General features: G+C 39.1%; 1 protein-coding gene across 11 annotated transcripts in view; it reads left to right on the forward strand.

Moving 5' to 3' along the window:
- RAPGEF2 (Rap guanine nucleotide exchange factor 2) overlaps positions 1 to 22168 on the forward strand; it is a 245429-nt gene that overhangs the window by 198520 nt on the left and 24741 nt on the right. For all 11 annotated transcript variants that reach the window (XM_079771531.1, XM_079771536.1, XM_079771535.1 and 8 more), the window contains 9 exons: positions 3002 to 3179; positions 9182 to 9318; positions 10182 to 10340; positions 13891 to 14043; positions 14298 to 14462; positions 16670 to 16777; positions 16867 to 17070; positions 17172 to 17280; positions 17999 to 18245. In XM_079771531.1, the coding sequence (XP_079627657.1) occupies positions 3002 to 3179; positions 9182 to 9318; positions 10182 to 10340; positions 13891 to 14043; positions 14298 to 14462; positions 16670 to 16777; positions 16867 to 17070; positions 17172 to 17280; positions 17999 to 18245 (1460 nt within the window). The remainder of the gene's footprint in view (positions 1 to 3001; positions 3180 to 9181; positions 9319 to 10181; positions 10341 to 13890; positions 14044 to 14297; positions 14463 to 16669; positions 16778 to 16866; positions 17071 to 17171; positions 17281 to 17998; positions 18246 to 22168) is intronic.

Consider the following 22168-nt stretch of genomic DNA (forward strand, 5'->3'; position numbering starts at 1 on the left):
ATAAATTAATTTAGGACAGAAGTTATTTGCCTAACTAAAATATATAAGCCTTTCTTCTTGCTCCTGAGACAAATATAATCAGATACCTTTGAAATATATGCAATTATTTAGAATTGCATGTCATTATTTAGAATAAAAGACCTTAACGACAAGTATTAATCTTAGTAATATTATAGAGAAACTAGAAATTAGCAAATGATTTATGTTTATATGTAAATATATATTTTAAACGTTTCGTGTTTTATGACGTAACAAAGCAGAAAACGTTTTATTGCTTTATTATGTTTTAACTTATTTTCTTTATGAAGACATTCTTTTGAGAAAACTGGGCAAAGTATTATAGTGCAAAGTATTTATTTAGTAGTTTGTATTGGTTAGACCAGATTTTGAGTTCCGGCACAGTTGCTGGATTTATTTTGTTTTAATTTATTTTGAACAGTTTAGTTAATTTTCTTTAGTGTTTTTTCATCTAAAAAATAGGAGCAATCTGCCCTGGCCAGTGTTGCTCAGTTGGTTGGAGCATGTACTGAAGGGTGTCAGGTTCAATTCCCAGTCAGGACACATGCCCGGTTTGTGGTTTTGATCCCCTGAGGCAACCGATCTCTCTCTCTCTCCCCCTCTCTCCCTCTGCCTTCCTCTCTCTCTAACATCAATTTTTAAAAGACATATCCTTGGGTGAGGATTAAAAATAATAGGGGCAATCTAATTTGCTGAATAGCTATGAAGATTATTTTCTATTAAAAACATCAAATATTCTAGATACATGGTAGTCATGCAATATAGAATCACTGTTTTTATCATTATTTTATGAGCCATTGATCCAGAATATAATGGATGCAGTTAGCCTGAGAAAAATTTTTTCACAGTATGTAAGGGGTTAGGGTTCTACCAGAGTTTTGTGGGTTTTGGGTTGTGTGTTTTTTTGTCTTTTTTTTTTACGAATTCTGCTAATACAAATTGTGCGAGGATCATAGCAGGGATGGGGAGAGGTAAAGGTATGCAACTACTGATATGAAAAATGTCCCCATGAAGAAGGAACTTTTTATGTAGCCTATGTAATTGGCTTTCTTTTCCCTATTTGATCCAGCAGTCCTGTGAATGGCAAGATCTAACTCCAGTTTGCTGATAATAAAATTGCTTTCATAGAGGCTAAGGGACTTTGCTAAAGTCACGTAGTGAATGGTAGAACTGATTGAACTATTAAACTATGAGTTTGTATATTGATTCAGCAAAAAATAAAATTCAGTAACTACTAGGTTCCAGGCATTCCTCTTAAGTTGAGTACCCTTCTGTAGACCAGTTAGTGTTCATTAAACTTTAACTTCACTCTGTCTCCAAACATCTCATTGCTCATGAAAAAGTGATATTATGAAATTAGTAGGTTCCTGGCAAGTTATTGATTTAACTTCAAACATATTATTAAAGGGAATTCTGTAGTATTTTTAAATAAAATAAATATTTATTTAAATAAAATAAAAATCATCTTCAGGTTTAGTGAATGTTATTTTAAGCATAGTTTCTTAAAGAATAGGATACACATAACAGAAAACAAGTAATGATCATTAACACGAATGGGGTGAGGGTTCAGTTTTGGAGGGATTGATCCAATTCACAGTTGAGTCTTTTTTATTCTATTTAAGACAAATATAATTCATTTAAATAATAAGATTTCTCTGAGATTGTATTCATTTATTTTTCATCTCTTATCATATGTTAGATGTTTACAAATTAAAGAAAAACCTTGTTATATAACTATGGTATTTAAAAGAGTTTTCTGTTTTTATTTCTTTCTTCATTAGTGTCCCTTCCTCACCCTGAGCTAATATTAAAGAATGTGTATATAGCCGAAACCGGTTTAGCTCAGTGGATAGAGCGTCGGCCTGCGGACTGAAGGGTCCCAGGTTCGATTCCGGTTAAGGGCATGTACCTTGGTTGCGGGCACATCCCCAGTGCGGGGTGTGCAGAAGGCAGCTGATCGATGTTGCTCTCTCATCGATGTTTCTAGCTCTCTATTCCTCTCCTTTCCTCTCTGTAAAATATCAATAAAATATATTTTTTTTTAAAAAGAAAGAATGTGTATATAGAGGACTGATTGTAAATTTGAAAGTATAAGGTGATGAGTAATCATCTTCAATGTAGAGATGAAACAGGTAAAAATGTAGTCAGAACAAGCATTAGCAAATTGTCACATTTCTAGACGTCAGACATAAGGTGCCAATAGCAACAATGCTGGCTTAGATTCTCTGCTCACAGCCTTGGCATACTATATCACAACAAGCTCTACTTCATTTCATTCTAGAATTTAGAAACAATTCTGTGGATTCTGAATTTAAATTAGGCGGTTTGTTTCTGAGCGTGCCACAGTTGATTCTCTCTGCCTCGGCCACAGGCCTTATTGCTCTCCCAACTGGAGCCCCTCTGCTCATGATGGTGTTTGTTAGGTGGTATTTATTAAGGCCTTGCTTGCAGAGCTGTCCTGCAGACATTTTCAATGATCCTATATTCATTAGGTATTCTGTCTTCAGTTATTTTCCCACTAGGTTTTTCTTATAATGTACATATGTATTTTAGTTCAGGTAAATGGTACCTAACAAAGTGAAAATGTGATTAAAATTCTTTTTGTTAAACTTTAGAAAATGTTAACATGAGCGTAAGTCATTCTCTCTTTTAAAAATGGATTGAAAACATAAAACTATTTTTTTCTTCTTTACTGTGTTTTAAATATCATGATAGCTTGGATAAGAAATTAAAAATATAGAGAAAATTATTAATCCCAACAAAAAATTTAATAGGGAATAAAGTCACTCATTTTGTTGAAATAATTATTTTACATAGTGCTGGGTACATAACTACTTGTTGATGTTGATACATGTAACTTTGTTACAGAAAAATTGATATAATAAACATTTTAATATTTTAAACTAGATTTGTTCTTGTTTCTTTTGGGTACAAAAGATTTACTTAAAACAGTTAAAAAATTGTCTTTTTGCTCTGTGTTTAGGCCACAGAAAGTGAGGCTGGTGATATGGACCTGAGTGGGTTGCCAGAAACAGCAGTGGATTCTGAGGATGACGACGATGAAGAAGACATTGAAAGGGCATCGGATCCTCTGATGAGCAGGGACATTGTGCGAGACTGCCTGGAGAAGGACCCCATTGACAGGACAGACGATGACATTGGTAAGTTTGGAGGAGAAAAGGAATCTGAGAGCAATTTAAAGTCTTTAGAAGTGAAATTACCCGATAGAACAGAACCCAAGAATAGCAGGCTTGAAAAGCCATTAATTTTATCAGTTTCCTTGTGTAAACAGTAGCATTTCTTGAAAGCATATTTTTGTAATCAATTTTGCTCAGTCAATTTCTTTAAGAACCTACAAATAAAACTTTCAAATAAAACAAACTTTCCACATAAGCCTTTTCTTAGCTTACTTTATGACAAAAAAATTAAAAGTCTTGCAAAATAACATTAGTTCTATTAGTTTTCTTGTGAGCACTGTTCCTATTAAGCTCATGGTTTCTGTATGTAAACACTAGTCAAGTGGCACTTGGGGAAATTGTCCTGTCGAGGACTTTGCTTCTACTCTGATTCCATATGACTGAGTGGAAGAAGACAGCAGAATGTCAAGTTGCAGCATATGAGCTGTGGGAGTTGTCTTTTTTTAAACACACCCTAAGGTTAAAAAGCTAAGTAGTTTAAATCCACTCTCCCTTTCCTTGAGGTACCCTTTCCCCACCTTTCCCATCAGGCCACAGTGGATTGTGTGATAATGGTTTAGTGTTTTGAGTGCGCCTTCTGCACTCTGACTTCTCAGCCTACTGGAGTGAGAGCAACTTCTCTTGGAGTCTTCTCTCCACCACAGGTCTAGAATCTGTAACCATACTTACCTGAGCCCGAATTATCTGTTCTATCACTCCCCCAACTCATTTTGCGCCAGTACGTATTTGAAGAGAAAGTCAAGGAACTGAATCTATTGAGGTTGCTTAGAAGACAGTATAGGCATAACTTGAGTGGCTTGTTGCATGTGTGTTTGAGGGAGACAAACATTATGTCTGAAAAACAGTTTTTATCATTCAAACTATATGCTTAGGCAAGGAAATTAAAGATGAAAAAGCAAAACCTGGGATTAGATATTAAAATATAATAAAGCCACTTATAGGGCTTGCTAGCTGCTTCTAGATGAATATCATATGGTGATAACCATTGGATTAGATTGAGCACCTTCTATGTATGTACTGAGCATTTTTCTAGGTGTTGGCCTCAGTGGGTAGGAAGGCGGATGAGGTCCTTGCTCCATTGCAGTCTGAAGAATAAAGTGGAATTCGGGGGGTAATGGAGGTGGGGGAGTATAATGAACAGGAGCCTGTTTTAGGAAGGTGGAGCCAGTAATTCCCTTTAAAGGGCTCAGAATTGAAGAAAGTGGCCTCTAATATGAAATGAGTTCTGCATTAACCTTTTCTGGATAATTATCGCCTATATCTTTGCTGGAGTAAGGGATTTGACTGCTTCTCAAATACACACCTCTAGTTCCTTCTCATTTTAGCCCATTTCCTTCTCTACATTCACCACTCCTCGTTCCAAAGGTGCTGGTAGTGTCTAAGTCTTTTGAGGGCCCTGCAGCATACAATGGAGTGGTTTTGTTTTACCCCCTGAAAACATAGGGCTTTGCTTTCTTTGATACCACATGTTCATCTGATTTCCAGGGTCCAAAATTATGTTTCACTCTCCTCTTCTCTTTGTCTTTGCCAACTTCTTTTTAAAAATCTCCTTATTGTAGTTTTAATGAGACAATAAAACTGAAGTGTGTTCAACTTGCTGTTATATTCCAGAATCCTTGCTCATAGCATGTTTTAAATTAGATTGAACGGCTGCTTGTGAACAGACTGATGTGGAAGTTACCCTTTTGTGAGCTAATGTATCTTCTCTTTTTGAAGATGTTCGTTTTAGTATAGTTATGGAAGAAAATGATGACTAGTGTCAAAATATATGTAGCATGTCATTCTTAAAAATGTAAGGCTTTTACTTTATATCTGAGGTTTTTCTCCTAGCATTTCTGGAAAGCAAGAACTAGGCTGATTCCTACAAAATAATGTACTTGTTGATATAATCTCTACAGTGAATAACATTTCCTTGAATACCAATTCTCTTGCAAGCAGCAATGATTTTGATGCTTGCTCTTATCAAATATACTTTCATTATCATTAAAGATAAGGCCTAATGAATGTTGTTTGGTCCACAGGGGATCTTAGATCTTGTATCTATCTCCTCAAAATAAAACCACACATGAGAATTCTTTAGCCTTATCATTTGCTGTTACTGTTGTTAAATCTAGCTCATCTTCCAGTATTTAGTTAAAACAAGCATCTTTCATATGAACTACAAAATTATACAAATCTGGATAATTGATATTTTCTCTAAATGCCTCTCTTCCTATCCACACAAGAAAAGAAGGGATGGTGTATAGTTGGGGGGGAGAGGGGGGAGTATTGAATCAAATTAAATTGCTAATATTTTATCATATTTTTAAAACTGCAAGAATTACAATTTCCTCTTTGGGTTACCCTAGATTCTTAGGTGTACCTTTGTTTCATTACTTTGAAGGAAGGGACTTGATTCATTTTTAGTTTCCCAACTCATAATTTGTAGGTAGCCAATGATTGAATGATTTTAATTTAATCTTTTGTTTTGAGGCCTTGACACATTAAGGTAGGAAAAGGACTTCCCTTTCAAAGAATTTCTTTTTCCCCCATCATGTACCACCAAAAACTCCATAGATTTTTTTAAAAAAAAACATTAATATTGTTTCTTACATAAAATTAAGCCAAAGCAAATAAGGTAAGCTAATTTTCTGAATTGACTTCAGTTTCTGATCTTGTAAGTTGATTATTTGGTTTTCCACTGTGTCACATTTACTAGGAAAAAAAGTTTTTTTAAATGGCTAATATTTTTCATAAACAGCAATATTCCCTTCCATTAATGAATCTTTAATAGTCTTAAAAACTCTTAGATGCCATCGGGTTAACCATTTATTTGTTTTTTGTTTTTCAACTGAGCCTGAAGAATTATGGACATTTTCTATTATTAGATATTTTCTTCCTCCTTTATTATTTATCCTTAGTATATGTGATGCACACATATTTTCCATCATGTTGTATTTTTTTAATGTTAGTCACTACTCATATATCACAAATTGATTTTATTATCTACTAATGGAGTAGGAATCTGCCAAAAAGCAAGAAAAAATGTCTGTGCAAGGCACTTAAATCATTATAGCAAGTATTAGTGATTATATTTTATACTTCATATTTGGATACTTCAAATTGTCCCATCATACTTGTGTTGGTAATTTGACTTTTATTATTGTCTAAACATTATATTAAGTTGAAAATATTTCTGGCGACTTCCAGTCTCATATTTTTCTTAAGACCATGAATCTTTGGCTTTTACTCAAGGAAAATGGGCCCTAGCCAGTTTGGCTTAGTGGATAGAGCGTCAGCCTGAGGACTGAAGGGTCCCGGGTTCGATTCTGGTCAGGGGCACATGCCTGGGTTGCAGGCTTGATCCCCAGTAGGGGGCATGCAGGAGGCAGCCAGTCAATGATTTTCTCTCATCATTGATGTTTCTATCTTTCTCTCCCTCTCCCTTCCTCTCTGAAATCAATAAAAATATATATTTTTAAAAATGGGTGGTCTATAGATGATACTTTCATACCTTATGATGAGGAGTTGGGGGTGGGAGCTGAAGAAACAGGCTGGAAACAGCAGAGCTGTAATGTGTTAGTCAGAGGACCACGACTTGTTCATTTGCCTTTATGTTTTAAACCAAAAGGTCAGTGTATTTGTAAAACAATGATTCCTACCTCGCATATGTAATAAATATGGGTCATTTCTTACAGTGGTTTCAAAATTGCTTTATTGCTGTCCCCAAGAATAAATAACACAAACACACCTACTCATCCTTTCTGTAAGTTATGTGCTTTAATGCTCTTTCTTCTTCACTTAAAAAACAACAACAGCCGGTTGCAATAGTAAAATAAATTCTTGACACATCAGTCAGTCTGGGTCAAGTTGAAGAACACTGTCCTGTTGGACAGAGTCCCTGGGTACCACCTATGATTATTATGCGCCTGATTACCAAAGCCACCCTATGTAATGAAACGTCTTACACAGGAGGAATGACGTAGGGTCTAATCAGAGCAGACATTACCCAACTGAACTAGAGAAAATCACCCAGTCTGACCTTCTGGAAATGTAATATACATTCATATGTAGAATATATCTTTCTATTCTACATTGTTTTTGCAATTAACAAACTATATACAGCAACATAAAATTTGTCATAAGATAGAAGGAATATTCAAGGGGAGAATTTCATTACGTGGGAAACAAACAAAAAAAATATCGTGGAATTTTTACTTAGCTAAAAATTTGAAAGATAAGACTATAATAAAGACATTAGTAGCTGTTTTCATTTATTAAATACTAGAGGCCTGATGCACAAAAATTCGTGCAAGAGTAGGCCTTCCATCCCCCAGCTGCTGGCACGGCTTCCCTCCAGCACCTGGGACCCAGGCTGCCGGGACCCGGGCTTCCCTCTGGCCACCGGCAGGCACCCGGGACCCAGGCCGGCTTCTGTTGGGCCGCCCGTGGGCACCCGAGACCCAGGCGGGCTTCCCTCGGGTCACCCATGGGCACCCGGGACCCGGCGGGCTTCCCTCGGGTCACCCATGGGCACCCGGGACCCGGCGGGCTTCCCTCCTGCCCTGGCTTTGTCAGGAAGGACATCTGAATGACATCTGGGAGACATCCAGTCTAATTAGCGTATTACCCTTTTATAATTATAGATTTACTCTGTGTTAAGGACTTAACCTTTATTGCATTTGATCCTCACAAGTGTCCAATAAAGACGTGTATTATTTTTTAACAAATGAGAGAAATATGCCTTAATGGAATTACATAAATATTCCCAAAATAATATAACTAGTAAGTATTCAAATGATGTCTGACACACACCTTCTGCTCTTCATCACTACCTGTGATGTCCAGCGTGAACTCTTGAGGCAAATGTTCCTGAATCATGTTACTGCCACCACCTAATTATATGGCTTTGAGTCTCTGTTTCCTCCCTGTGAGATTTTTAAAAAACACAAGCCTGGCTGGTATGGCTCAATGGTTGAGCGTGGTCCTATGAACCAGGAGATCACGGTTCGATTCCCGGTCAGGGCACATGCCCTGGTTGCAGGCTGGGTCCTCTCTCATCAAGGATTCTCTCTCATTATTGATGTTTCCTTCTCTCTCTCTCCCTCTCCCTTCCTCTCTCTGAAATCAATAAAAACATATTTTAAAAAACAATAAGAACAAAAACAGCAACAATCGTGTACCTCATAGAGCCATATTGAAGAGTAAGGAAAGAATTTAGTAAGTAATTATTAAAGCTGCCTAATAATACAGAAAATTAAAAATCGAGACCACAGGACTTGAAAAGACGGTGAAGTCATCCATCTCACCAACAGCTAGAACAAAGTAGTAGTGCTCTTCCACAGTATCGCCAGTTGAGTGGTCAAACGTGTCTTTCTTTTTTGTCCATCTGTGGGATAAGGAATGATACATTGTCACTTACATGTTACAATATAAAGTTTTAATTGACCAGTTTTCATAGATTTGTCTGATCCATTGAAAACACCCCCATCCTTGGTTTCTAAATCCTGGAATATCTTTAGATTGAAGGCAGCTATTTCTGCTCACTGTTTTGGGCATCCACTTGCCCAAAAGGCACTGGAGTGGACTGAAATGGACTTCAATGGCTTTCGGAGAATTCTCAGAGCTCTATTTCATTTCAGCTTATCATTTCACCCCTTAATAAGCCTTAATAAAATCACAGCTCATTTTCAATAGAAATTTCTCATTTGAAGTCTATTAATTTAGTCATTCCCATTAGAATTTGAATTACAGTGTATACTATTGGTCCTGACACAACAAGGAAATGACACTATTTTCATAATGACAGAAATCTTTGTAGACCTGCAAGAAAGCCAACTTGTACTAAAGATACTTAAAGTAATTACATTTTTTCAATGGGTCGAATCTTAGGTCATTTAAAAATAAAGAATCCTAGAGCATTCTTTTTGATTGCTTGTTTTTAAAAAAACAATGTAATTTTTACACTGAGTATCTTTCCTTTTCAGAACAACTCTTGGAATTTATGCACCAGTTGCCTGCTTTTGCCAATATGACAATGTCAGTGAGACGGGAACTCTGTGCTGTGATGGTATTTGCAGTGGTGGAAAGAGCTGGGACCATAGTGTTAAATGATGGTGAAGAGGTTAGTAAATATTTCTTCCACTTAAAAAGTTTCTGTTTGAGGCTCTGTCAATACAGCAAATGAACAAAAAGCCAGTTCTTACTTTTTCCCCCTTAAAAACCAATAAACAAGTTTGAGTAAGTCAAGAGTTATGATATGCTCGTTATTATGTCAAAGTAGTCCAAATCCATTGTTTTATTTTCAGTTATTTACAATATTTCAAATGATATTGATAAAGATACTGTTATGTGTTAACTTTACAGATGTTACAACTTAAATGTTTATAATATTCCTTTTGTCAGAAGAAACTAATGTTCTTATTCAAGCAGTGGTGATCACTTTTTCTTATTTACTACATGTGTTATGGGGAACAGAAGAAATTTTCCCCTTGTATCTTTTTTTTTTTTTAATATATTTTTATTTATTTCAGAGAGGAAGGGAGAGAGAGAGAGATAGAAACATCAGTGATGAGAGAGAATCATTGATTGACTGCCTCCTGCACGGCCCCTACTGGGGATAGAGCACGCAACCTGGGCATGTGCCCTTGACCGGAATGGAACCTGGGACCTTTCAGCCCACAGACAGACGCTCTATCCACTGAGCCAAACCGGCTAGGGCCCCTTATGTCTTTTTAGAGAATAATATGCAAAGTCATATTGAGAGAGCAGAATGACATACACCCTGTGCTAGATATAAAAATATGTACTACATACATGGCTATGCTTTGTTCCTTGTTCTGTGAATTTGGTTAAACCGTTAACTTTATTTATTTGTTCCATCTTTAGAATGAAAAGTCTGCTAAATCATGTGTAGGGAGTATTCTGTCTTTTACAACTGCATGATCATGATGTTATTCTCTGTTTTGTATTTATTTTTTGAACTAGCTGGATTCCTGGTCAGTGATTCTCAATGGTTCTGTAGAAGTGACTTACCCAGATGGCAAAGCAGAAATATTATGTATGGGAAATAGTTTTGGTGTCTCTCCCACCATGGACAAAGAATATATGAAAGGAGTAATGAGAACAAAGGTGGATGACTGCCAGGTATAAAATAGCATTTTTTAAAAGTTTATTTTATGCTTAATAAAGAACATATATCTGTAGTTGTGGTAAGACTTTTATGCCTAAATAAATAGGTCAGCTTTTAGATTTATAAGTAAGATTTTAAAGTAGAACTGATAATTGTAGTGCTTTTAGTGTTATCCTGCCCCAGGAAATTAAAAATAAATCTCTCTTAAAGTTATTTGAACTACACAAAAACTAAGTGTTCTAGAAATATGTCCTCTTAAAAAGAGTGTTCTATACAGATGGTATTTTAAATTTTTCCATTAATAATTGATAATCTATTCAATTCATCAAAATATATGGGAGTAAAACTCACATTCTAAAAATAAATTGTATAAATAGATTAATAAAGATGATCTGGTACAGTTATACAGTGTTTTTATTTAATATAAACAAGATAAGGAATTAATTTTAGAAGTCGTGAAAATTAATCTTAGTATGACTCAGTAGAAAGACTTGCTAGTAAAAATTAATTGCTGACATAAGGAAAATACTTAATAGCTAACATGTCAGTGCTGAGACTATGTTAATATTCATTATTTAAAAACATTTAATTAAAGACTAGAGAAAATATTAAGACCAAATGTGAAAATTAATTTGATTAATATAAATTGTGATGTCATGTGCCCAAGAGAAAATAATACTGTAACATAAACTGCCATTGGCCTTTTATAAGCAAAATCTTGTTTGGGTTTTTATTTTATATCATAGTGCCAAGATCATAACGCATACTTTTATGTGTCAACAGCTGTCTGAAAGTATAAACCTCACCAAAACAATTCACAAATTGAATTTATTATACCAGTTAAAATTCTATTTTACCTGAATTTCTCACTAGATCTGTAAACTTCTTAAAGCAAAAATAAATCTAATAAAAATGTAGATAAATGTTTTCATCTTAAATTTCTTTTTAGATACCAGCTCTGTATGGCCATATTAGAAATTCAGTTTGGGATTTTTCTTTTTTTATGGCATTTTAGTTTGCTGAAGAAATGCCCAAACTAGAAGCAATGTTCTCTCTCACTTTCCTGCATGTGAATGAGGAAGCTTGAAGCTCAGTTGTCACTGGCATGCATCCTAGAGTCATGAGGAACTTGCTTTAGATTGAAGTCCAAACTTTAGATAGAGAGACCAAAAGAGCCTGAGTCCTTCATAATATACACTGAGTGGCCAGATTATTATGATCTCTGAACGTATAATAATCTGGACACTCAGTACATATATATATTTTAGAGGCCCGGTGCATGAATTTGTGCATGGGTGGGGTCCGGCCAGTCTGGACAGGGGGAGGGGACAATGGGCGGTTGGCTGGCCTGCCTGCTGGTCAAACTCCTGGTCGAGGGGACAATTTGCATATTAGCCTTTTATTATATAGGATATACACTGAGTGGCCAGATTATTATGCGTTCAGAGATCATAATAATCTGACCACTCCGTGTATTTGGTTCATTGAGTCAGTCAGTGCTAAGCCCACCCTTAGCTTTGGATTTAATGCAGATGTGAATCCTTATGCATAAGTTTGAATCACATATTCTGATAGTTGCAGACAAAAGCATATGGAATAAACTGGAGAATGTCATTTATATCTCTAAAGCAAAAAAATAAAAAATGCCCAAACTGTCTGTCTAGACATTGAGAATTTTAAATCAAACTTATTTTAATTTTCTTAAATTCTTAGTCATGAAGATTAATTTTAGTACATTTCTCTTCAAAATACTTTTTTTTTCTCTGCCTACTTAGTCATTTTAACTCAGGAATATATTTCTTTTTTAGGAGATGAATGAGAAAATGATAGAATTATGTTCTCTAAAACTAAGTATAAGAAAGAACACGGTTATTTGAAGATAGGGGAAACAATTTTTCTTCCTTGAAAAAGTTTTAAAAAATAAAAATATTTTTGAGACCAAAGATTAAGCACCATATATGGGGTTAGTGTAATGGAAATGTTTTGGTTTTTTTTTAAGGAATTTTTTAAAATGAATTAAACTATGTATAATTACTTACAAGGAAAGCCTATATCTTTTGAATTTTAACTTTTGATTCTAAAATCTTAATAGAAAAATTAGTGATATCATCCAACTCAGTGGAAGAAACAGTTTTGTAATACACTATTTCTCGTATGTGAACTGCTCCTGCAACTTAAAAAAAAAAAAGGAAAATATAGAAAAGTATATTAAAAAATGAATGTCAGTTATAATTTGCACTGCTTACAAATAATTAACATTTTGTTATATTTCCTTCTAAGATCTTGATATGCATATACAATGTTTCTAAATTGGCAAGCATGTAATTATGGGACTTTGGGTAAATTAGCAGCCGATGCTGCAGTTGTGTCCTCGTCTGTACAATGGAGATAATCGTAGTGCCTTCTTTATGGGATGATTTGGGGGATAAATTGAGGAAGTCCTGTAAGGTTACTGCAAAATACTGAGAAGGAGGATGCCATTATAAATATTACAATATTTGATTTTTCACCTTAAAAATATTTAATGTAGTATCATGAACATTAAGCCAGAACTCTAAATGTCCTATGAAAATATGATTTTGGATGGCTTTCATATTTTATCTTATGTATGCTATAATTTAACCATCCCCCTTCTTTTTCATCTTTTCACATTAAAAGAGAAAAAGAAATGTTCATGCTTTTTTATCCCAAAATGATTTCTTAAATAAGAAATCATTCAAAATTCAGATGCAACTGTGGCCTTGGTTAATTTGTGTTATAGTTGATTTCTATAATTCGTTCTTAACTTTCCTTAAAACTGCAAAGAAATGTAAGTAAGTGCTTTGCCCTAAGCCCTGACATTTTATATATATATATATATATATATATATATATATATATATATATATATATATATATATATATATGGGTCATGCAGGAGTAATGGCTTGGTGTGTATTGTTAACTTTTTCTTTAAGAGCAGGGATCACCCTTAACACCTGTTACAAGGAATAATGATTTAAGCTTAACAAGTATATGGCTTGTTTTGTGGACTTTTTTTTTTTAATAGACTTTCTAAAATGATTTATCAATATAATTAGCAAATTTTTAATATCTATTCCACATATCCATGTATGGAATTTCAGTGTCTTTTTATTAAAACCATCTTTATTTTAAAATCTTGCTTTTAAGATTTTTCCAAACTTTTAAAACCCACTAAATGGTGATTATGTTTTTATGTCTGTCCTCTTAAGATTCCACTCCCCTCCACTAATGCTTTTTTAATTGTCAAAGAAGAGGCATGAGAAAGGACTCCTAATTTTATCATCTGATTTTTTAAATTGTTAGTGTTTTTAATATAAACTGCACATAAATATTCTAAAAAAATGAAACTTTTCTTGAACAAGGAAGAACTACATTAAAAAGTAGAGCACTCTGATTAAGGTTCATTACTGCACTCATTAGAAAGTATGGGAAAGACATAGAAAAATGTCAGAGTTAAATAATTAAAATACTGAGTTATTAGTACTGCTAAGTCTCTTGCAAGCACTTTATCATTAACACGTGACTTATATTTTATTCTAGTTTGTCTGCATAGCCCAGCAAGATTATTGCCGTATTCTCAACCAAGTAGAGAAGAACATGCAAAAAGTGGAGGAAGAAGGAGAAATTGTTATGGTGAAAGAACACCGAGAACTTGATCGAACTGGAACAAGAAAGGGACACATCGTCATCAAGGTAAAACAAATATGGTTCTATTTTATTGGCAGTATCAGGTGTGACAACTTTAGATTCCTCCACTCAATTTTTAGGCATAGTTTTTCTTAAAAGTTATCACTTGTAAAAAGTCTTTATATTTCCTGATGAACAGCAGTTTTGTTAATTATATATGTCACTACCCAGTTTGTCTTATATTGAAGATTTGAGTATTTCAGGGTACAGGACAGATGCTGTTTCTGCAGCATAGTGATTAAGCCTTTTGTTTGTTACAGGGCACCTCAGAAAGATTAACAATGCATTTGGTGGAAGAGCATTCGGTGGTGGATCCAACGTTCATAGAAGACTTCCTATTGACCTACAGGACTTTTCTTTCTAGCCCAATGGAAGTGGGCAAAAAGTTATTGGAGTGGTTTAATGACCCGAGCCTCAGGGATAAGGTTGGAAAATATATTCTAGTTTGACTTTTAAGTATGAAATATTCATGTATAAACAAGTATACTTTAGTATATTCGTCGTGCCAATTACGTTCAAGTTATTTTAATGGAATAAGAGAGTGTACTTTTTAAGCAAAAGTGATACAAATGTTAGTTCTTGTTATAGGTTGCTAGGTTCAGTCCTAGAAATTATCATTTTTATGCAAATGTTAGTCAATTACTGACAGATGTTTAAGTTTTAGTTCTTTTAGCACAACCCCCAAACATCTGGGTTCCATAGGAATCTGTATCATCTAGGTAGAGGGTCAGTGTACACCAGATAAAAGAAAAGTTACAGTTTTTAAATTGGCACCATAGCAGCATTGCATGACAACCATTGCTGGCTGGTAGGTCTCAGTAATATAATTCTAAACAGCCCCTCTTCAGCATCTCTTTGCGAGCCGTGTCAAGGCTAGATTGGATGGTAAACTACATACTCTCATGAAGTTTGAGGGTTCATCATAGTCTGTACTTCTCCTTTCCGTGTGCAGTGTGATTTACGTGAGACAGACTTGGGAGAGGCAGGGTGGGGAAATCCAGAACAGGAGAAAAGCCCAAGCTCTAGTGCTGGTCCTGCTACTCACTAACTGTGTGGCCTTAGGGAAATCATTTGGACGGTATTGCTTTTCAGTTCATGTTCTGAGAGCCACAGGCCTAGATCTCAGCCAGGCTCGTCAGCTGTAAAAACTTGATTTGAGTAGTATTGCCTCTGTCATTTACCTTATATGCCATCTCACCCTCCTGACACTCATTTATTTACTTGTAAAATGAATAATCAACATCCGTTTGGGACTGTTGTGAAAATGAGTAATAGAAAATAAAGTTCTTTATGTAGTACCTTGCTCAGAGCCAGCACATCCTAAAAGTTGCTTGCTGTTGGTGGTAGTTTTCACTGTATGATTTATGAATCTCGTTTTTCTAATGTGTAATATGGCTAGTGGACTTTCAAGTTGGCTTCTCAGCTGCAAAATTATAATTTTATAGGAAAGTCAAGAGTTAGATATCATTTTAAGGGCAATCATCTTATATGTTTCCTACATTTGAAAAATTGGGCAGTAGTTATGGTAAATGACATAAAATTAATGTAAATATCAAGATTTGACTCATGAGTGATTAGGTTTATACTATAATTTATCACAGTATATTAACAATAAATAGTATTTTAAACTATGGTTAAAAATGAACTATATACCATCGTCTCTTTTTCTTTACTGGTAGAATAGCTTGCTTAATTTTTTTCATTTTAAGAGGTTAATATTTGAAAACAATTTTATAGAAAATTTATTTTATCTTTTATTCAAATTTAGAAATTAAACTCATATAAGAGAAAACAAGTAGTTTTATATTTAAAGTTTGCAATTATCTCACTTCATTTAGTAAAATTTTAATGAGAAATTAAATCACTTCATTTAGTAAAATTTTAATGAGAATTAACTTTATGCCAAGCATTGTTATAAGTATTAAGGATGCCCTTAGAACATAACAAAGTTGTACTCATGGAACTTACAGTCTAATGAATATTACATAGTTCTTGCTGGGTACAAAAAAAAATCCATAACTGAGAGTGTATATATTGGCCTGTATGAAGGTGTTAGGCTGTGTGAAAACATATGTGTAGGGTGAGAAAAGGCTATTCATTTTTCCTGAAGAATACGGGTGTTAAGAGGTTTCTAAATCTTAATGTTAACAAGTAATATGTAACTCCCTGTAACTCCCAGCTAGCTTTTTCCTTTTATAACTTGTTCCCTTGAAGATCTTTCTAGGCTTAATATTGTTCATTCCTTGTGTCTATCCTGCCCTCTACCTTTATTTTTTTTTTAATTTCTGTCTTCTTTATCTTGTATTCATTTATTTTGGTTTTACTATAGCTTTGTTTTTATGGTAATCTGTTGCAAATATATTTTGAGAATAAGTAAGATGTAAGTGTATTACCATCCTTCACAGAGTCAAGAACCTTCTTGGCAAAAACAATCTTGAGTCAATATTCAGAGTATAAATTTTTAGAAGGTCATTTCCTTATGAATAAAATCATTGCTGAGGCTTTTTATACTTAGTTTATTTTCTTATTTGTTATTACTAGGTTGTTTGAATGTTTTATTTGAAATCACTTTAATTGCAAATTTTTAGCACTGAATTTTTAGAAAACCTATTGAAAACAATTAATTTTTCAGGTTACACGGGTAGTATTATTGTGGGTAAATAATCACTTCAATGACTTTGAAGGAGATCCTGCGATGACTCGATTTCTAGAAGAATTTGAAAATAATCTGGAAAGAGAGGTAATAGTTGTGATTATTTTAAAAACCATCGGTTTTAAGTTCATTTTATTCAGCCTGTCTTTGAAACCACTCTTTCTGAACTCTTACAGAAAATGGGTGGACATCTAAGGCTGTTAAATATTGCATGTGCAGCTAAAGCAAAAAGGAGATTGATGACATTAACAAAACCATCCCGAGAAGCTCCTTTGCCTTTTATCTTACTTGGAGGCTCAGAGAAGGGATTTGGGATCTTTGTGGACAGTGTCGATTCAGGTAGCAAAGCAACTGAAGCCGGCTTGAAACGAGGGGATCAGGTATGATATTTCTAAATCCAGATTTCAAGGGTGAATATTGGTGTCTTTTTTTCTTCAGTTTATTGGGATATTGATAATTAATTTTATAATTTTATGTTTAGATACTAGAAGTAAATGGTCAAAACTTTGAAAATATTCAGCTGTCAAAAGCCATGGAAATTCTTAGAAATAACACACATTTATCCATCACTGTGAAAACCAATTTATTTGGTAAGTATTTTTGCATACTTTCATTTTTCTCCTTTTGATCTTTATAAACTTAATCATAAAATTAAGTTTATAAGTTACATTTTAAACATTATAGGAATAAAAACATTTATAGTAAGATTCATAGATTTATAATTAATTATGTAAGTATGTAGTTAGACCTAAATCAGAATCTACTGATGTGATGACCATAAAAATTATGTCTTATCAATGTGTTTATTCATAAATGTTTTGAATACCTATACATTTAAATAATATACTACTTTAGCCCTGGATGGTATGGCTCAGTTGGTTGGGCATTGTCCCATATACCAAAAGGTTGCTGGTTCAATTCCCAGTCAAGGCACATGCCTGGGTTTCAGGCTTGATTCCCTGATAGGGGACGTGCAGGAGGCAAGTGATCAATGTTGCTCCCACACAGGGATGTTTCTCTCTCTTTCCCTCTCCCTTCCTCTCTCTCTCAAAATCAATTTTAAAAATCTTTAAAAAAAAAAAAGTTACTTTATTTTAACTTATCCTGAGTGGGAATGAGAGAGCAACATTATAAAGCAGATTCCTGTTGTCATTCATTCATTGGAGTAGAGTTTTCCTATAAGATTACAGTTTTGATAGCTGAAGTCTATACTACTCATCTATTTCCAAGTTCTACAGTTGCCTTTGAATTGCTCCAATTTCTTATAATGGGTGTTCTGTGGTGTTTTGTTTTTTTTTTCCATTTTAGTATTTAAAGAACTTTTGACAAGATTGTCAGAAGAGAAAAGAAATGGTGCCCCTCACCTTCCTAAAATTGGAGACATCAAAAAGGCCAGTCGCTACTCCATTCCAGATCTTGCTGTAGATGTGGAACAGGTGATAGGACTTGAAAAGGTAAATAAAAAAAGTAAAGCCAATACCGTTGGAGGAAGGAACAAGCTAAAGAAGATACTCGACAAGACTCGGATCAGTATCTTGCCACAGAAACCATATAAGTAAGTGTCTGTGTAAATTTTGTGTCCATTATTTTTTGTTATAATAATATGCAATGGTAATGATGTAATTAATATTTGCACGAGTCTGAAAAAAGGTTTTAAGCTTTTTCGCCTGAGCTATCTTAGAAGAAATCTTGAACAATCAATTTGTTTTAATAATGTTTTTGCCATTTACTTGCCCATCCCAATCTTCATTAGAGAGAGCTATAGCACTTCCTCATTTGAACTATTTTTTTTATTTCTCATTTAGTCTTTAAAAATATAATGTTGCATTTGCTCCCATCTTACCTTATAATAGAGAAACATGCAAATTGACCGCACCTCCGCTATGCCCCCGATTGGGCCAGCGGAGGCTGAGGGCGGGACTCCGGGTGGCCTGTCAACCGTTGATAAAATTAAGATGGCGGTGCCCAGTGGCCGCGCCCATGGCGCCGCTCCCCGGGGTGCCTGGGGCGATCAGCACCCCGGGGGGGCGTGGCCGGGCCCATGGCGCCGCTCCCCGGGGTGCCTGGGGCGATCGGCACCCCGGGGGGGCGTGGCCGGGCCCATGCCGCCGCTCCCCGGGGTGCCTGGGGCGATCGGCACCCCGGGGGGGCGTGGCCGGGCCCATGGCGCCACTCCCCGGGGTGCCTGGGGCGATCGGCACCCCGGGGGGCGTGGCCGGGCCCATGCCGCCGCTCCCCGGGGTGCCTGGGGCGATCGGCACCCGGGGGGGGGGGGGGGGGGCGTGACCGGGCTGGGAGGTGCTGGGGACCCCATGCTACCATCCCCTCCCAGAAGCAGCCCCCGGTGTCAGGCTGGGAGGTGTCTGTCCCCCACACCGCCATCCCCTCCCAGAGGCAGCCCGGGGTGTCTGGATAGGAGGCGCCCAGGACCCCACGCCGCCATCCCCTCCCAGAGGCAGCCCGGGGTGTCTGGATAGGAGGCTCCCAGGACCCCACACTGCCATCCCCTCCCAGAGGCAGCCCGGGGTGTCCAGCTGGGAGGCGCCCGTGAACCCACACCGCCAACCCCTCCCAGAGGCAGCCCGGGGTGTCTGGATAGGAGGCGCCCAGGACCTCACACTGCCATCCCCTCCCAGAGGCAGCCCGGGGTGTCTGGCTGGGAGGCCCCCGTGACCCCACACCGCCAACCCCTCCCAGAGGCAGCCCGGGGTGTCTGGATGGGAGGCATCCGCGCCCCCACGCCGCCAACCCCTCCCAGAGGCAGCCCGGGGTGTCTGGATAGGAGGCGCCCAGGACCTCACACTGCCATCCCCTCCCAGAGGCAGCCCGGGGTGTCTGGCTGGGAGGCCCCCGTGACCCCACACCGCCAACCCCTCCCAGAGGCAGCCCGGGGTGTCTGGATGGGAGGCATCCGCGCCCCCACGCCGCCAACCCCTCCCAGAGGCAGCCCGGGGTGTCTGGATAGGAGGCGCCCAGGACCCCACGCCGCCAACCCCTCCCAGAGGCAGCCCGGGGTGTCTGGATAGGAGGCGCCCAGGACCCCACACTGCCATCCCCTCCCAGAGGCAGCCCGGGGTGTCTGGCTGGGAGGCCCCCGTGACCCCACGCCGCCAACCCCTCCCAGAGGCAGCCCGGGGTGTCCAGCTGGGAGGCGCCCGTGAACCCACACCGCCAACCCCTCCCAGAGGCAGCCCGGGGTGTCCGGCTGGGAGGCATCCGCGACCCCACACTGCCAACCGCTCCCAGAGGCCGCACGGGGTGTCTGTATGGCAGGCGCCCGAGCTCCCACGCCGCCAACCCCTCCCAGAGGCAGCCCGGGGTGTCTGGATGGGAGGCATCCGCGCCCCCACGCCGCCATCCCCTCCCAGAGGCAGCCCGGGGTGTCTGGATAGGAGGCGCCCAGGACCCCACACTGCCATCCCCTCCCAGAGGCAGCCCGGGGTGTCCGGCTGGGATGCACCCGCGACCCCACGCCGCCAACCCCTCCCAGAGGCAGCCCGGGGTGTCTGGATTGGAGGTGCCCGCGACCCCACACTGCCATCCCCTCCCAGAGGCAGCCCGGGGTGTCTGGATAGGAGGCGCCCAGGACCCCACGCCGCCAACCCCTCCCAGAGGCAGCCCAGGGTGTCTGGATAGGAGGCGCCCAGGACCCCACACTGCCATCCCCTCCCAGAGGCAGCCCGGGGTGTCTGGATAGGAGGCGCCCAGGACCCCACGCCGCCAACCCCTCCCAGAGGCAGCCCGGGGTGTCTGGATAGGAGGCGCCCAGGACCCCACACTGCCATCCCCTCCCAGAGGCAGCCCGGGGTGTCCGGCTGGGAGGCCCCCGTGACCCCACGCCGCCAACCCCTCCCAGAGGCAGCCCAGGGTGTCCGGCTGGGAGGCGCCCGTGACCCCACGCCGCCAACCCCCAGAGGCAGCCTGGGGTGTCTGGATGGGAGGCGCCCTCAACCCCACGCTGCCATCCCCTCCCAGAGGCAGCCTGGGGTGTCTGGATGGGAGGCACCCTCAACCCCACGCTGCCATCCCCTCCGAGAGGCGGCCGGGGGTGTCTGGATGGGAGGCGCCCGAGACCCCATGCCACCAACCCCTCCCAGAGGCAGCCCTAGGTGTCTGGCTGGGAGGCACCCGCGCCCCCAGGGAGCGAGTCAAGTACTGATGATTCAACCAAAGGCAAAGTTTAGAGAAAGAGAGGATAGAAAAGGAATAGAAGGAGAAAAGTAAGAAAGGACAAAAGATGAAACATCAAGAAAAAGAAAGAGAAGAAAAAAAGGAAGAAACAACCACAGGATATCACCTTTCCAAGTCTCATGAAATTCCTGTTTAAGGAGTTTATTTTATGACTCTTTTAGTTTGGGTTTACATTTTTACTGTTTTGTCAAGACCACAGCAGGTACACTGTCCAATATGTTTTTTTTAAATAAATTTTATTGATTTTTTTACAGAGAGGAAGGGAAAAGGATAGAGGCTAGAAACATCTATGAGAGAGAAACATCGATCAGCTGCCTCCTGCAGTATGTGCCCCCAACCAAGGTACATGCCCTTGACTGGAATCGAACCCGGGACCCTGAGTCTGCAGGCCAACACTCCATCCACTGAGCCAAACCAGTTAGAGCTGTCCAATATGTTAAAGAAAAAACCCTATCTAATAAAGAGAGAATATGCAGGGGAGGGCATTTGGGGGTGACCGGGCTGTCAGGGGAGACCAGTTGGAGATGATCTGGCTGGCAGGGGAGCAGTTAGGCGTCGATCAAGCTGGCAGGGGAGTGGTTAGGGCAGTGATGGCGAACCTATGACACACGTGTCAGCACTGACACGCGTAGCCATTTCTGATGACACGCGGCAGCATGCCGAGGATGAAACATTTGCTGCTCCTGAGGATGAAACATTTGCGACTAGAGTCTTGGAGTTAGTTTTTTCCTCAAAGTGACACACTACCCGAGTTATGCTCAGCTTTTTGGCGAAGTTTGACACACCAAGCTCAAAAGGTTGCCCATCACTGGGTTAGGGGGTGATCAGGCTGGCAGGCAGAAGTGGTTAAGGGCAATCAGGCAGGCAGGCGAGCAGTTGGGAGCCAGCAGTCCCAGATTGTGAAAGGGATGTCTGACTGCCTCTTTAGGCCCGATCCCTGTCGGGCCTAAAGAGGCAGTCAGACATCCCCCGAGGGGTCCCAGATTGGAGACTGTGCAGGTTGGGCTGAGGGACACCCTCCCCCAGTGCACGAATTTCGTGCACCGGGCCTCTAGTATTCTCTATAATTGAGAAATGGGGTTTTTTTTTTTTGCTACCATTTCTTTGTTTCTGAGTGTCTTCTCTACCATCAGCATCTCCTCTTTGCCAACCAAATCTTTGCTTCTTCCCATTGCTGCTATTCATCCTTGCCATTCTCTTCTTTCCTTTCTTTTCTGTTTGCAGTTATTTAACCATTGCCAGTATATCACCAACCAAACACAGAATCCTTTTCTTCTTCCCAGTGTT

This window comes from Cnephaeus nilssonii (genome assembly GCF_951640355.1).
Source record: "Cnephaeus nilssonii genome assembly, chromosome: 5".
In the NCBI taxonomy this organism is placed as follows: domain Eukaryota; kingdom Metazoa; phylum Chordata; class Mammalia; order Chiroptera; family Vespertilionidae; genus Cnephaeus; species Cnephaeus nilssonii.